At 46.5% G+C, this 16,964-nt stretch overlaps 2 protein-coding genes across 5 annotated transcripts in view; one reads left to right on the top strand and one right to left on the bottom strand.

Moving 5' to 3' along the window:
- The window catches only part of STAG1 (STAG1 cohesin complex component), a 205,590-nt gene extending 197,320 nt beyond the window's left edge, over window positions 1–8,270 (bottom strand). For 2 of the 4 annotated variants that reach the window (XM_075099470.1, XM_075099472.1), the window contains exon 1: window positions 8,079–8,270. The gene's annotated coding sequence lies outside the window, so the exon portion shown is untranslated. The remainder of the gene's footprint in view (window positions 1–8,078) is intronic. The other 2 variants (XM_075099473.1, XM_075099471.1) reach the window with 2 other exon arrangements.
- A 203-nt stretch (window positions 8,271–8,473) lies between these two features.
- SLC35G2 (solute carrier family 35 member G2) lies at window positions 8,474–16,518 on the top strand. The gene is made up of 3 exons (XM_075099480.1): window positions 8,474–8,736; window positions 13,457–13,530; window positions 14,743–16,518. Exon 3 carries the CDS (start codon window positions 14,760–14,762, stop codon window positions 15,993–15,995), a length of 1,236 nt encoding a protein of 411 aa, XP_074955581.1. The 5' UTR covers window positions 8,474–8,736; window positions 13,457–13,530; window positions 14,743–14,759; the 3' UTR covers window positions 15,996–16,518.
- The last annotated feature ends 446 nt before the right edge of the window (window positions 16,519–16,964 follow it).

Genomic DNA, 16,964 nt, shown 5'->3' with positions numbered 1-16,964 from the left:
ACAATAAAATGATCTACATGAGTGACATACCCTAGCAATACCTCAGAATTTACTACAGAAGATGCTGGTGTTATGTCCTGGCATTACACAGAGAGAGACTCCAAGTTCTACATGAATACTATGGATGACACTAGCAAATGACAACGTTCTTGCAAAAGGCCTGGCGCTCCTCACAGACGAAGCCCTAGCAGAAGTCTCGAAGAAAATATTCTGAAGGTTTTGAAAAGGATATGCTTTCAAGTTTTAGCAGTTTTGTAACAATGCATTTGCCTAGGGAAAACAAAGTGTCTAGGAAATAAAGGCAGCTACAACTGACAGTTCCTCCCCTTGCCCCCCGCCTCGAACATGACACTCTGCTTCCCTTGATTCTTACTCCTCACCAATGCCCTCGCCTTTTCCCTCTCAACTTTCTACCTGGACACCAACATGCTCTACATCAACAAACAGTAATGAGAAATCAGAAAAGTAAGGCACACCAATGGGAAAAGTTTGTTTGATCAGCTTTAATGGCTATGGCATCAGCAAACATTTCAACTCACAATTCAGTAGCCACCTCAGGCAGTAAGAATTTACATAGGACAGCAGGCAACAGTACTTTCAGTCCCTAATGCTGGTGCTCTATAGTTACACACACCAACAGAAAGTGTGTAAAAACTTCCCATTGTGAAGCAAAAGGCAAGCAGCTTCTTTGGTTTCTTTGGGGGAGAAACTAAGTGTAACAGCATGATATTAACACATTTAAGAAAAATGCCAGAAGTGGGGCATTTCACTTCCATTCCTTTTCTGACAGTGCCAGTAGCACAGGTCGTAACTGAAACTCAACTAACCCTACTGCCTGTGTTCTCCCACTCACAACAGTGAAGAGTGAAGAAGTCTTCCCTTCCACATGGATGGTTCTGCTTGTTACACTCCAACTTTGGGGTTATTTGATAGGGCCCAACTGCAAGTTCTCAATACCATCCAACCTACTGTCCCCTCTTCCACCTCAGCAAGTGGACAGCACTGCCATAATTTGGATTGGTCATTTTAAATGAAATAGTACAATGTTCCGCTCCTCCTCTTCAGGTTCTGAATGCAACCAGTGTCTTGTACAATAGCGTAATAATTACTATGCAAGAATTCCCTACAACATTTTGAAATATTAACTAAATTTCAGCTCCATCTTATCACTTTGACAGAGGAAACTGTTCCAAATAGAGCTTAGAGAAATTATACATATTAAAGAGAAAAAAAAATCACCCATGTGACTGGGGAAGGCATGAGATATGCACAGACCAACAGAAATGATGCCATTTCTTCTGACCCACTATATCAACCCTTTTTAGAGGGATAAGAAAGGAGACATTACAGGCAAATTTTATTTGATTTATGGAAATACAAGTAGAACAATCAGCTAGTGCTAAAACAGAAAAAGCCTCAAAGAGCTGAAGAAAAACACAGGAACTCTGGAATTGAAAGGAGATGAATAAACAGACCATGATCTGTAACTAAAAGGGCAGAGTATTCAAAATGTCGCAATCTTTCAGAGGAGTCTTTAAAAACGCTTGGTAACTATCCTTACCATTTTAATTTTCAATCTTCACTCAGACTTTCATTCTCAGATCTTTATGTATGCCAGAACACAAATGTTGGAGACCGCCAAGCCCTGTTTGGAAGTAGTCAAAGGAAGGCAGACCCTTAAACTTGAGCTCTGTAAGGAAGGATGATCTCTGTAGTGGTGACTTGTACTATATTATTTGTTTTACAGTATCACTGCAAATGTGTTGTTTTGTTTGGAGTTTTTATTTAAGCTCGGTATCCAACAGAAACAGGCCCACATGGCTGTACTTTGTGTGCTTATTCTTCTCCCTATCCTTTTCTCCAATTCCCACTAGCAATAATTGTCAGTCCTGGACCAATTTCCACTGACTCAGGGCAACAGAGACCCCCAAATATATAAGTTCCTCTACAATTTAAAAAAAATATTCATTTCTTAGAAGATTCTTTTTTTCTCCCTCCCAAGCAGTGTCCTATTAAAGTCAGGCTACAGGAAAACCAAAATTATTAGACACCAAAGAAGCCACATAAGAATGAATCAAAAGAAAACAGCCTTTGAAATATTCTACTGCTTGAAGCAGTGCATACTTTTGAGAACAATTTGTAACTGCATTTACTCTCTCACCTAAGACTTTGTGATGGTAGTCTAGTGAGCCTAACTTAGTAGAAACTATTCTAGAAGATGAATAGACAGCTAAACATATGACAGCATTTAGATGGGGAGATCAACCCCACTTTTGTACAGGAAAGTCGATTTCCACAAACCTGCAGGAGTTCTTTAGAAGATCTCCCTTACCACACACCGATGGACTCCACTCGATAAAGACTGCTTTAATTTCCAAGAAACATTTAAAAAGATTCTTCACAAAAGGCTCAAAGAAATTAAGCAGCCATGGCAATAAAAGGCCTTGCATGTATGGGTTATCTGGTTAAAAGAGAAGAAACAAAGAGCAAAACAAACAGTTATTTCTGACAATAGAGTTGGGCCACCAGTGAAGTCCCACAGGAACACGAGCTGGGGCCCAAATTGTTTGAGATGTTCTTACATCTGGAAAAGGAGGTGAATGCTGACAATCTGCAGATGAGACCAAGTTATTTAGGGTAAGGCAGACAGGACCAGCCGCAAAGAACAGAAGAACCAACATCGGTTACAGACAGACAAGCTGTCAGAGGGAATTCAGTGAAGGTAAGAGAGTTACCCCACAGGAATCCCAACTTTACACACACAGTGATGGGCTCCAAGCTGAACACTGCCACCCAGGGCAAGCACATACAGCTGAGCCGCTCTGAATCACCCACCCAAAGTGCAGAAAGGGCCTTGAGCTCCAGAACCATTTTTGCCCAAAACATTCTTGCCGCTGACCTTGGCACCACCTCTAGCAACATCTTACTCATTTTGCCAGGTGAATGAATTGAATTGGCCCATCAAACACTCCTTCCAAGCAGATGGGTTTTGCCAGGCAGGGAATTCAACTAGCTCAAGGAAAGGTCAAGCCAGCAGCAGCACTAGCACAAAGGAAAGGGAAGAGCTGTGCAGCTGTGGAGAAAGAGATTCCACTCTCAGCTGCGGCAGTCTGGCAGACCAGCTCAACCATCTTGTGCAATTCCACTGGCAGGAACAACTTCTTGTGGTCCTAGTGAACAGTTCTGAGAAAATAACAATGCAAAACTGGCATATTTATCACTCATTTAGCTGGAATTTATTACCCATTTGCAAATGAAGTTTTATTTTCCACTTATAAGCACTAACACATTGGTATCTTCCTAGTCCCTGCAGATTCTAACCCTAAAAAGGAGAGAGAAGCCCTCATGCAGGAGAGAGGAAACAGATTCTCAGCTTGCCATTTGATTTTTTTTTTTCAAAACATACCCTCACAGGCTATCCTCTAGTATATAAAAACACACGTCCAAGATTAATTGTTTTGATTTTTATTATTTTGTTGTATTAAAATATTTGACATTTAGAAATATTTCTGACACACAGGTGTCTCCCTATGTAACTCTACAAAGAAATATTTTTTTTCCTATGAGCTGAACAGTCTGTGAACACTGTTTGCACTCAGCTAACCTGCCAATATAATACAAGTCTGCTATAAGGAGAGTTACAGGATACAGGCTCATTAGATTTATTTATAAAATAAATAGCACGTATTCTGGTGAACTTCTGCAGAGCAAGGAACCCAATTGGCTGGATGTTGCCTCATGCTGCTTTCTAGTAAAACATTACTTTTGGGAACGACCTGAAACAACTTGCCTTTCAGTTGAGGGAGGACAGGCTTCAGAATTCAACCTCTTGCTCTTAATTCTACAATAAATTATCAACTCTGAAACTGGAACTCAGAATCCACTCCCACATCGAGCTCTTCTGTCTAATAACACTGGCAACTGTGGCTGGGAGGCCCGTCCCACCAACATCATGCAACCAATGCCTTTTTGCATATTCTGAGTCTGCAAATCCACCCTGGGCAAGACTAGCGTCCTAATCATGGAACGAGCATTTGGCATTATCAAAGTCAAGTACTTTAATATTTGGGGAGGGGGGGAGAGGAGATGACAGGGACGAACCTTGTACTTGCACCAGTTGTACTTATTGTGGAAGAAAATGCCCATTTCTAAGGCAGCTTTGGGATTGCACAATATGAAAGCAGAGTTAGCAAATATATCAAGTTTTTATTGAACCTATGGTTCAAAACAGGATATCGAGATGAATCTGTTGTATAGCATACTGTTATTAAAAAGCATTTTCCAAAATCCTAAAATGCCTGTAGAGATGCAAATAAGGAAACATTGCAAAACTATCAAAACCAGGAGCAGAGTTCCTTCTCAGTGGGCGTTCTCTCACAAACGATACACACAAACTGTTGGGTAGTGAAATCGTTACCTACGCTCAGACCTTCCACAGGACATGTCAGAAACTAGCAAGTAGCTACAAAATCAGAATTAACCAGGAGATCCCGTCTGCAGCTCCTTCAGCCAGCTGAAGGTGGTATCTATCTTAAAAAAAAAAATTAGCATGGACTTTTCCATATTTTCAGACTGAAAATTTGCAACAGAGTGTCATAATAATGTTCTCTCTACCCCTTATTTTCTAGAGGAACAAAGAAATTCATCTTTCTATTCTGATCACATATTCAACACCCAAACCAACAAAGTGAAATCAGTTTGGAAAAGCAAAATATTGCTAAGAATAAAGCATATCTCTAGATGTCCTGGATAGAAACAACAAAACAATTATCTGTGGGTGAACCCAATCTTTGTAGGATTTCTCTTTCGAGAAAGAAAAACAACTCTAGTCCCTGCTGTTTTTAGCCAAATGAGGGAACACAGCAGCACTGCAAGCAAGAGGAGATGGTAACTTGCAATGAGAGAGTTTCAGAATACCAAGTAGAAAATTTGAGTGACCACAAGTAAAATGCCAAAACTTTAAAAAAGCATGAAGTATCTTACAGATTTTGGTTGACAATTCAAATCATGAAGCTTAGTACATCAGATTTAGATCAGGCACATCCTCATCTTAACACCAGACTTCAGTATCACCTTCTGGTTTTGCCTCCAAGCATCAGAAGCCAGAGCCTCACCAAAACACTTGGGCACTTCGAGGTGCAAAACGGGGAGGGCCAGATCTCTCAGAGGCCAGCCACCCAATTCAATAGCACAGCATCCAGATTTACTCTTCACCATACCCACACAACTTAAATGGATGAGAAGACAAGTTTGCTGCTTTCTGTATGCCTTGTGTCGGCTACAGAACCGGCACTTTCAAATTTTCAGCAGGGCGTCAAGTTTTTTGTGGATTTTACCAGAAAACAATTTGCAAATGTTAAAATACAGACGTGTTCTTATCACAATAAATTACTTTTATAAGAAAGTCATCACAATTAAGCACTTCTCTCCCACTGCATCCTTACACTTCTATAGGTTCACTCACCTACTAAAATGATATTTAGTGTGTCAATGTTTAGCCACCTGCTATCAGGGCAAGTTTTTTCAACAAAGGGAAAGAAAGGAGACAATCAAAAGTCACCAGAGCAAACCTGAGGTATGTATTCTTCTTTAGGAAAGGGTTCTTTCAAATAAAAAAAAAAATTCACTTGGGTTTCTAAACATCCCAAGTAACTCGTTTTGTCAACACATCCAAACACTCAACGTTCACAAACCTTCTCAACCATCAAAAGGTGCACTGCAGTTTCAGTAGGTGTCACAAAAATTTGCACAATATGAAGGGCATGCTATGGACAGAGACAGTAGCTGAACAGCTTGGAGACCCTAGTCATGAAGCTCTAACACCAGGGTTTCAGCCGCCCTCACAACTTCTGTCCACAGCGTATTGTGTGTGGACACTTGGCCATAAATACTGTCTCTCATAGTGAATGTATCAACTTCAGCACATTTGTAAATCTTTAGGAACCAACAGAGGCTGTAAGCTACCAATTGCCACGTGCTCCAGTCCTTAATCATGAGGTTTGTTGAAGAGATACTTTAAACCTCTATGGCTGATACTAACAGCTTGTTGAGCTTCAGGAAAGTACCATTTTCCAGTACCCTCTCCAACTGCTGTAACTCCACAAGCACAACCACCAGCAGTAGCAACCAAGAATTTCAGCTGAACACTGTGTTGAGCAGACCATAAAAATGACATCCTATCAGATTAATCATAACCCTGGAGTGAGCCCTGCTCACCAGGAAATCCTGACGCATTACGGGTTGACTTGCCATTTCGAAAACCTCTGCACCCACTACGTGTGCTTTCTCAGGCTATCCACCAAAAATTCATCACAGCTGAGTCAGAAAGAAAGAAAGAATAAACTGGCCTTGAGTTCCACAAAGCACAAACTTCTTCCCATAGTCAGGACACCCTTCAACTGGCAAGCTATATACTGCCTTGTGGTCCAGTGATTTCTCCATGGATTGATGGATTATACCGTAGAAATGCTCATTGAATGACCCTGATATCTACAGATGAACAAAAAAACCCTCACTAGACAAGGCAAAAGTGCTTTGGATCCAGAAGAATACCTAGTCTAATCCTTCTCCCATACCACCCCTAACACTAGTGTAACAAAATGGAAAAGTTAAGCAAATCTTAAGATGTCTGAATCCAGACGTTAATGTCATCCATCATACCCAACACATGACACAATTTAAAAAGAGTTGCATTAGTGGTGTGATCTGGAGGAGGCCTTTTGTTCCTCAATAACTTAATAAATGCTACTACTATACTAGATGAACTCTACAGAACTACAAGTACCACAGATTGCACAGAATGCAACTGAAGTCATCTGCGTTGATACAGCAGCTCAATTTAATTAAACTCACACTGTCTTCCCAGAAAGCAAGTTCTTTGACACTCATATTGGCAGTCACAGCCCTTTAAGTTGCCCTTAGTGGATGATACTACTGTCGTCTTCCTCCCAAGTCACGCTTCATCGCAACAACCACTCAGGCTCCCCACGTCGCCTGGGGAACGCACTGACAGCCCAGTGCGGCTGCCCACTGCTTCCCAGTGCGGGCTAGTCACCTAATCACTGTGACCCATGTCAAAATTCTTCCTACCAAGCAAAACCCTCTTTATTTTTGCTGTCCAACAGCTCAGGACCCCAGCTTGGTGTCTCTGCCTCTTCCCACCGCCCAGCACCGGTCAGAGGGCATTGCCTACACCGGGCCTCCCGCCGGAGCCAGGCTTCCCAGCTCCAGCGCCGGCAGGCACAGCCCCGACCCCCCACGGGCTCAGCACGCCCCACAGCCCAGGGACACCCCAAAGCCCAGGGACACCCCACCGTTACCCGGCGGGGATCTGCCTCCCCTTCGCTGGCCGGGGAGCGGCCCCACACCCCGATAACAACTCGGGGATAAATGACAAGAGGAGCGGGCCGGGGGTTCCCCACCTCCGGGGCTCCAGCCCCCCAGGGGTCGTGCCTCCCCGCCCCCGGACGCCGGCGGCGCTAGGGCGGCCCGGGCGCTCCCGCCGCCCTCCCCCGGGCCGGGCCGAACCGGGCATCCTGGCAGCTACCGTAACTTTCCCTCCCCGCGGCCACGGCACCAAGTCGGGGCCGGGTCCGTTGCCGCCGCCACCCCCGTGCCCCGCGCGGCGGAAGCGCCACCCCCGCTCCGCCCGAGCATCCCCCACCGCCGCCGCCCGGGCCGCCCCCCGCCCCCGCGGCCCTGGGCCGCGCAGCGGGACCGCCGCCACCGCCACCGCCGCCACCCGGAGCGGGGCGCAGGCCCGGCGGCGGGAGAGGCCGCTGAGCTCGGCCCGGCAGCCCCCGGCAAACCCCGGCGGGGACAATGAGATGGCGGCGAAGAGCGCCGCGCCCGGGGGACCCGTTGCTCCGGCAGGAGCCGCCCCGCCCCGCGCCGCCTCCTCTTCCCTCCCCTCCCCTTCTCCTCTCTCCTCGCACGGGCAGCGCCCGCTCCCGGCCCGGCCGCCGCGGAGACCGAGCGAGCGAGCGATCGGCCCCGGCCCCGCTGCCCCCGCCCCTCGCGCCTCCATCTTGGATCGGCGCCTCAGCGCCCTCCCTCCCTCCCCCCCGCGCCCCACTCACCTCGGGCCGGGCCGGGCCGGGCCGGGGCGGCACCCCGGGAGCCGGCAGAGCGGCTGAAGCGTGCGGGGTCCGGGCGGGTGCGGGCCGGGACCGGGGCGGCGGCGCTGGCGGGGGCCGCGCTCACCGGAGCCGCAATCCTAAACCGCCATCTGGCGGCATTTCCCCACCCGCCAACGGCGCAGCCGCCGCCGCGCGCCGGACCCCCAGCGCCCCCTGGCGCCCGCCCGCTGCCACTGACCGCCCGCCGCCGCTGGCGGCGGGAACAGGGGGGTCCGAGGGGGGAAGGCGGAGGTCGGGGCGGCGCTCCGCGGCACGCGGGCGCCGCAAACGTCTTTCGCGCGAAAAGGCTGCGCATGCGCCGCGCCGCGAGGGGGGGGAGAAGGTAGCCGTGAGGCGCTGCGGGGGCGGGGCGTCGTCACGGTGACGGGAAACGGGGTTGGGGGGGCACGGGGGGAGGCGGGTTTCTGTCGCGATAGAAGGCGGGAGGGGTTGTGTGTCCCCCGCTCCCTGAGGTGACTGGAGCGGCTTCCCGGAGCCTCGCCTCGGCGGGTCGCCTGGTCCCAGGGTGACAGCGATGCTGCTGCCGGGCTGAGGGGGCCCCGCCGGGCAGAGGGAGCCCGCCAGCATGGGAACGGCCGCTGAGGGTGTTTCGGCACCGGTAAGTGTTTTGGAGCGGGGCGGGCGGAGGGGCTGCTGCAGAGCTGGCGGCAGGGAAGGGCCCGGCGGGAAGCGGCCCGAGCAGCTGCTGTCCCTCGCCCGCCGCCCGCAGGGCTGCCGCTCCCCCGCCGGCTTTCGGCCGCGCCGAACCTGCCCGCCGCCCCCTCGGTGGAGGTGCTGCCCCTGCGAGGGATCCCTCCTCTCGTGGCGCTGCGAGCGTGCGGGTTGCCATCGCGACTTGCCCCATCCTTTCTGCAAAAGTCCTGAGCCCCGGCCCCCGTTTTTCCCCGAGCCGTGCCCTTGGGCGCACCCCTCACGCGCACCGGCTGACCGTCGCGCCGGGTTTTATGCAGTTTGTTGGGAAAAGATCAAAAATACCGAGTTTTAAATACATTTTAACCTGTACCTGTCCTAGTAAACCTGAACTCGCCTCCTTGTGCTCTGATTCAGCCCGTTTTAACATACCAGTTAAGGCCTTTCTTCTCTCTAGCCCAACTATTTCCGTATGCCTGTAGGGGACTGTATTTAGGTGTTGATGTATTCTCCATTCTTTTCCCCCATGCCTGAAAGTGCAATCTAAAGGGGTTTCTTCACATTACGGTTTTTGGGATGGGAAGTTTGCAGGCAAAACGGCTTATTTTCCGAAATTACTTAATGGAAGCACTGTAGCCGCAGAGGTAGTGGTCACAGCAGGCAGCAGACACGAATGCAGAAATGGGAGAAGACTGTTTTTCGTGGAACTGGATGTATTTGGAGCCCTTGGACAGCAAAAACATAGGTTAGTGAAAGCAGGGGAAGTCAAAGGTGTCACGTATAATCCCACTGAAATCACGTGTGGCAGCTTTAGCAAGCTAGCACAAACACAGGTTGTTTTTTTCCGTAGCAAAATACCAGGAATGTACTGACAACTCGTGAGACTTAAGCATAAGGTTTATTTTTGAATTCTATGGAGCCTGTATGGGTCTTCCTTGGGCAGCGTTGTTGGTCGTGACTTATTTGAAGACATGGGATACCGGTTTGTTGGTTTGCGTGTAATATTTGCTCTTGTGCTTAAGTATTAAAAAATCCTTTTGTATAATTGCTCTTTCATTTTCTTAAATGTCTGTTATTATTCATTAAATCTTAGTAGAGAGTTGAGTTTCTCTGCATATATTTTTAATAAATGGATAAAGGTACTCTCATTTTCCAGCATACACCCTATCAGATAGTTCAGAAGCGTAGCAGAAATGCAGGCCATTTCGGTGATACTAACGTTTAATTGCCTGCTGTGCACCTTATGTTGCCTTTTCTTCCCCCTTGAAGGTTCATGTTATGTTATGCTAGTCAAGACATCACAAGAGCAGAGATCCCTTGGCATGTGCAGTTGCCTGAATTATCAAGCACTGAAGAAACCCCAGCAAGGTTAAGCTGGTTTAACGGAGAGGGTGCTGAAACAGGAATTGAGGAGACTTTCCTGCACCTGATAAGGAATCAAGAGAAAAAGCTGCCTTGCAAGAAGTTGGTGTGCTGTGCATGGAAGCGCTTAGCGAGGGTGGTGCAAGTTCAGTTGCACACATTTGAAGGGATGGAGTGGGTCTTTTGTACGTATGGTATTCAGGGAAGATTGTTAGTCTGTAGTTACCCTACAGAGATTGCTTACAGCCCTCTGGTAATCTCTGCCTAACCTGGTCAGGATTCGGGGGATTGTCCCCAGAAGAGGAAAAGGAACATTCCTGCCAGACCTGTCTTTCGGAGCATGGGGATAGCTGACTTCTCACTCTCTGCTTTGTAAGGGCTGCAGTTGCCACATCTGCAAATCTTTCATAATAACATTTCAGTCATCTGACTGGTTTTTAACTGATGTGGCAGAAGATGACAGTATCATTCTGTGAGTTTATTGAAAATCGGCGGTTAGAATCACCAGTCAGGCACAGAAAGGAAAGCTCAGTCTCCCACCCTCCAGTAGTCAAGTAGCATCTTATCGCCTACCTCTACCTTGCTAACCAGCACACATGTAGTGTTTGGCAGGGGGAAGTATTTGAGGTTTTTTTCATTTAAAAGAAATTGTGGTGTGTATTCGACTAAAGATTTGTGACATTTATTGAATCCATTGAGATTATTTTTTCACCTGTGGGAAAACGGGGTCCACCCTTTGGTGATTTCCAGAAGCTGGTAATTTAAACGAGTGTCCTAGGCTGTCGTTTGACTTGGGGATGTTTGTTTTATTATATCATCTGAAAATTTAGCAACGTGCTTAATCTTTGGCCTTGTATTAAACTCAATTCAAAATCAAATTGTTTTTCATAGCATTTTATGTTTCCAGATATGAAGAAAAATAAAAACTTCACATGATCTCCAGAAAAGGCACTAGTAGAAAGAGTAGTGGCAAGTTTTCTGCGTAGGCTGTGCTGATTTCCATTTATTTTAAATTCTTGTCTGGGACAAATGTAATGGATTTGGGATATGCACTAAACTTAGTCTCCACTGAACTTCTCGCTGGTTAAGAAAAGCAAGGTCACCAAAGAGTACAAACAAATGTGCCATGTGCGATTTGGCATAGCATTTGTTATACACTCAATATTTAGTATGGAAAATTAAATTTTGGTTTAAGTACTTCTGTTATTTTTTTTTATTACTTCCCATCTCCTGCTTTTCTCCTTTCTCACATGCCTGCCCTTCCACTTTCCAGACCTTCCAACTGTTAACATACTTAGTGCTGAAGTACACTGGATGGAATACGGCATCTGTATAGGACAGCCATTTTGAGCTACGTGCTCATGAGCTATTGTTTTCCTCCAGAGAGATCTCTGAATACATTACACAGGTCCAGCACTAAACTTGAAACTGCATTTTCTCTCTTTCCTATATCCTTTTCTATATTCATTGGAAGAAAATGTAATTTTAACTCAGGAAGCAATGAAGTTACCACTGCATGGTAACGAATTGCTTATTTTGGTTTTGTTTTCGTGAACCAGTAGTTGCAGCACATACTTGGCTGTTTCATAATGAAATGACTGAGTTTGTACAGGCTAGATCTGCTGTCACTGTAATAATAATGCCTGTGGTGCACCTTTTGTTGTCTTTTTCTCCTACTTATTCTATTCCTGATCCATATATTGCCCCTTAAATCAAGAAGATCTTGGGGTTATTAAGATGGGGGGACAGCAGGGCAGATCCATGAGTTTGTAACATGATGAAAACAGTAGGTAAGAAAAGCTGTGCTTGTGAAAATCACTGCCTTCCTGGACTCATTCAGTGCATGTTGTATTTGTGTTAACAACTTGATCTGAATTAACAACTTATCTGAAGAAGTACAAGTATCTGGTGAGACTGGGGTAGATTTCTGGTAGGGTGTTTTTAAATGTTTGATGGGTGGTTTGAACTGCCGGCTAGTGCAGCTGATACCCAGCTCTTACCCTCTCCATTTACTCTCCTTGGCGTTTCTGCTGTTTCCTCTCAGGTTTCTTGCAGTATTTAAACTGTGCATTGATGGGAACTCTGGAGTACTCCTCCACCACTTAGTGGTGTATCAGGTACACTTTGTTTTTTCAGCTGAGCTCTGCTGAAAACAGGTTGGCAGCAGAAATGTGAATAGAAGTGCGAGCACAAGGCCTCCCACACGGACAAGGGTGTTTCTTGTACTCAGACTCCCTGACGTCAACTGATCTCTGCTTCGGTGAGGTATCTCAGGGCTGGGAACATAGCTGGCCAGAGCCAGGGTAAAGTGGTGTGCCAGGATACCTTGATTACTTGTGCTGGCCCAAACTGGTGCTGCTGCTTTCCTCCGGAGCTGGGACTCTGTACCTGCCCCTTTCCCCACTCCCGGTCATCCCAATCCCTACCAGGGATTTGTCCTGCCTGCGAGAAGTCGGCTACAGCTTAGCTTGGGTGTAGCAGGGGGCTCCATAAACACTCAGCCTGTGAGGAAAAGGAAGAATGTCCCATTCTTATGTAAGTTATTTTTGCCAAGAGACATGGGCAGTGCTTGGCTGTCACAGATTACAGATGGAAAAAATGCAAAGGCTGAACCTGGCCAAAATATTTTTAAAGTATTTCTGTGAAGACCTGTTGCACCCACTGTTGCATTGCATTTTGATCTGTGGTCTCCCTGACAAACCGCCGTCGTGCTGCGCAGCCCGACTGTCTGCTTGGCTGTGGTCTTGCACCTTCAGGACCCAGCTGCTCTGGTGCTCTGGCCCTCCCTGAGGCCAGGGGCTGCAGGGTGGTCCATAGCTGTTGCCTGGGGACACCACAGAGGCCAAACTGCTGCTGCCTGTAGGGCTGGGCTCGGCTCCTGGGGATGGGTGACTGGATCAGGAGGATAGGTCCTCCTGGGCATCCTCTCCTCCACAGCACTGGGGAGGCAGGACAGCAGCCATTGGATGGTGAATTGTCTTGTAATTAAGCTGTAGGAACCTTTACGCTCAGAAAACCACCGCTTGTTCTTTGGATCAGTTCCATCAGTAATTCTGAGAGATGGCCAAGGGGTGGTTTTGGCAAGGTGACACCGATTGCTTTCTCTCCATCTAAAGTTTTTTGGGTTTTGCGGTGGTGTTTTTTCATCATGATGCACCGGGGTTGCCAGTTCCCAAGGAGAGTGGCCTCAAAGGCATGCTTCTCAATATTTCAATTTTGAAAAACAAGCAGAATGTTTCATGCTTCCCTTGGGTATTACTCTCTGTGCTGAGCTGATTGTAACCTTTCCTATTTGATATCTAAGAGCATCTGCTGTTTCTGTTTAGACACCCGGACAAAGATGTAGGTGACCAAGAGGTGTTTTCCCCTTCTGGCTTGGGATTAAATCTCTCAGTTGCAGGTAAGGTCTGCATGTGTTTATGTGCCAGGGCAAATAGGAGGCAATGAAGGTGGCATTCCTCCTGCTACCACATCATTTGGAAGGGCTCTTTGCACAGATGGCAGAGGGTGCTGAAGAAACAAAGTAATCTCAGTGACTTCCCCCATGCCTGAATTAAACTGACCCAGTGCTGTCACACTGGGCCTGGGGACAGCGATGGCAGGCTCAGCGGAGAGCTGGAGGGAATTATGGCCACAGGTGGGCTCCCTGTGGGTGGGCTGCATGCACCTGTGACAGCGGAGACAAGCGGTGTTTGTGCTGGAGAAGGCCAGGTGCACGAAGGGATCACTTGCTGGTTTTGGGAGGCTGATGTCACCGCTGTGACACACACAGTGCCACGCATGTTGCTGCACGTGTCACAGTGGCGTGCACAAATCAGAGGCACCGAGCAGAGAGCTCATGCCACTGGTGTAGTGTGAAATGGACCTCCAAGAGGAGACAGGAGGGTGGTGGTTTTGTTGCTGTGGTTTTTAAATGTCTGCCATTGGAAGGTCTGGTTCGTAGTCTGGATCAGCCTGTCTAAATTTTCCCCATTAAAAAAAAATAATCAGATTTTAAGAACAAACTGTTGCAAAATCAACCACTGGAGATAAAAGGGTGTGAAAAGAAGAAGGAGTTTTTAACGCTGTCAAAGTATTGTTCAAAGTATTGTCAAAGTATTGTTCAAAAATGTGTTGTTTATTCATATGCTAACTATGCCGACTATGCCTGTGTTGTTCTCTGTCAGTTTAGAAATGAGGCGATCATCTCCTCCAGGCAGATTTCTTCTGTAGTCTTGTATCATTAGCAAGCAATTAACAATAAGTATAATTCATAATTACAGGGTATTTAGTCTCCAAAAAACTTAGCACAAGAACTTTATCATTAGAATAAGAATACAATAGAACGCATTATAGGTACTGTACATAATGAGAATAGATGTAATTTTCAAAAACTTGTGACTAGAATGAAGATCCATGGTTGGCTTTTAAGGAGATCCAAATCGCTTGACTGTCAATGGTATTTAGCAGTAACTCACTGGGAAATAAAAGCAAAACCAAGAACAATCTACTAGTGGTTGGACTTGGTTGACAAAAATAGCTTGTAAACACTAACGGCATTTACATACTAATGAACTTCTCACTATTCATTAAATTAAAATAACAGTGCTTCTCCATTTTTTTCTTACACCAGGGCATTTATCTTAGGAAATGGATACATCTTCCCAAAAATACCCAGTCAAAAAGCGAGTGAAAATTCATCCCAACACAGTAACGGTGAAATATACTTCTCATTATCCCCAGCCAGGAGAAGAGGGATATGAGGATGCTAATGAAGATGCTGGAGTATTTATGGAGGATAATCCTAAGAAAAGACTACTGAATGATGGCAAAAAGAGAAAAAGGACCTTTTTTGGTACAATAGACACCACACTTCAGCCAGCACAGCTTCCAAAACCTGATGAGACCGGGCAATCCCAGCATCTTCCTGAGGGAAATATACTGCAATCAAGGAAAACGTGGGTAGTCCTTTTCGGATCTGCTGTGGCTCATGGATGTGTGGCTCTAATTACAAGATTAATTTCTGATCGTTCCAAAGTGCCATCCCTAGAGTTAATTTTCATCCGTTCAGTCTTACAGGTGCTGTCCATTACTGTTGTGTGTTATTACCATGAGCCTCCCTTTGGCCCCAAAGGCTACAGACTCCGGCTTTTCTTCTATGGAGTCTGCAATGTTATCTCTATTACCTGTGCTTATACCTCCTTCTCTATAGTTCCGCCCAGCAACGGGACCATTATGTGGAGGGCTACCACTACAGTGTTCAGTGCCATTTTGGCTTTTTTACTTGTAGATGAAGGAATGGCATACGTAGACGTAATTACTGTAGTAGGCAGCGTGTTTGGCGTTTGTCTGGTCATGGTCCCCAATATTGTTAAGGAAGAAAACTCCTTGCTGAGCACCTGGAAGGAAGCTTTTGGCTATACCATGACTGTCATGGCAGGTTTGACCACTGCTCTCTCAATGATAGTCTATAGGTCAATCAAAGATAACATCAGCATGTGGACGGCACTGTTCACCTTCAGTTGGACAGGAACGGTATGGGGAGCGTCCACCATGTTCCTACTCCAAGAGCCGATTGTCCCACTGGATGGAGAAACCTGGAGCTACCTCCTTGCCATCTGCCTGTGCTCCACAGCAGCCTTCCTGGGGGTCTACTACGCCCTAAGCAAGTTCCACCCTGCTTTAGTCAGCACCGTACAGCACCTGGAGATAGTCATCGCCATGGTCCTGCAGCTCGTTGTGCTGCGGATCTTCCCAGGTGCTTATGATCTTGTTGGGGGAGTGGTTATTCTGGTTAGTGTTTTTTTCCTTGCATGTTATAAACTGTCCTGGAACAATTTAGGAAGGCAAGATTACCAGGAGATTGTGGATTCTTCCATTAAATGAATTGTGGTTTTGCCATCCGATTCTGGCTATGTGACCACATGAAAGTAATGTATTTCAACTCTGTGTTGTTCTAGCATAGTGGCCAGGTCCTCTCTCTGCTGTTTAAATTCACAGCTGACGTAGCAACATTGGTATTTCCAGACTTCCATGACAGGTGAATTTGTTCTAGTGCGTACAACCACTGACGTTTTGTCACATGAGAAAAGGCTGTTGGCCTGCACCACACACCTTACATGCTGGAGACAAAGTCACAGGCATGCTCTTCCTTACTTTCCCTGGATAACGGCAATACAGAGACAGAGGGATTCGCTAGTGACTCTCATTCCTGTGCAGTGTGGTAGTAGCAAAATGAACAGTAAAACCATGTAAAGTCAACCAGAATATTCGTATCCTCTGTAACACTTCTTGTGCTTTGGATGTAATACTCTAAATGAAGTAATGCTAACATTTCTGTGGCTAAAACTTGTATTTCCTGTGTGTATAAAGAATAAGTCAGTAAAGCTTTTTGTGCTTTGTGGTTAAACTTCTGTCCAAACCGATGCGGGAAGCCCAGACCTCCTGTGGGGGGAAAAAAGCACCCCAAAAACTGCATTTCCAGTTGTGCCGCAGCTGTGAAAGAAAGGTCCCCAAGTACTATAAGGTCCGCAATAGGCAAAAGATCTGCCCCTGAAGCAGAGCAATGTTCTTTCTATGGAACCACTTTTTCTAAAAGAGGTTTTGACTATTGTGCAAGGGAAAAGAAACAATGGCATTTGAAATTGCAGGCGTGAGCAGCGGCAGTGACACTGAACAGACTGACAGGCATCCAGTGACTTTAAGTCAGTGTGCTCAGGTCCTAACACTTCTATTGGAAATTAGATTTACAGAAAGCCCTAGGGTTTTATGGTTCCAGATAGTATTACTGGCTGTGCATCTATTATATGGCTAGTAAAGAGAAAGACCATGGTCTTTGAATCTGCGTCTGTGGGC

The sequence above is a fragment of the Phalacrocorax aristotelis genome, chromosome 7 (genome assembly GCF_949628215.1).
Source record: "Phalacrocorax aristotelis chromosome 7, bGulAri2.1, whole genome shotgun sequence".
Classification (NCBI taxonomy): domain Eukaryota; kingdom Metazoa; phylum Chordata; class Aves; order Suliformes; family Phalacrocoracidae; genus Phalacrocorax; species Phalacrocorax aristotelis.
This window is presented reverse-complemented; position numbering and strand designations above follow the sequence as displayed.

Coding starts and splice junctions, on each gene's coding strand:
- SLC35G2 (XM_075099480.1), top strand. CDS start 14,760: ATGGATACATCTTCCCAAAAATACCCAGTCAAAAAGCGAGTGAAAATT.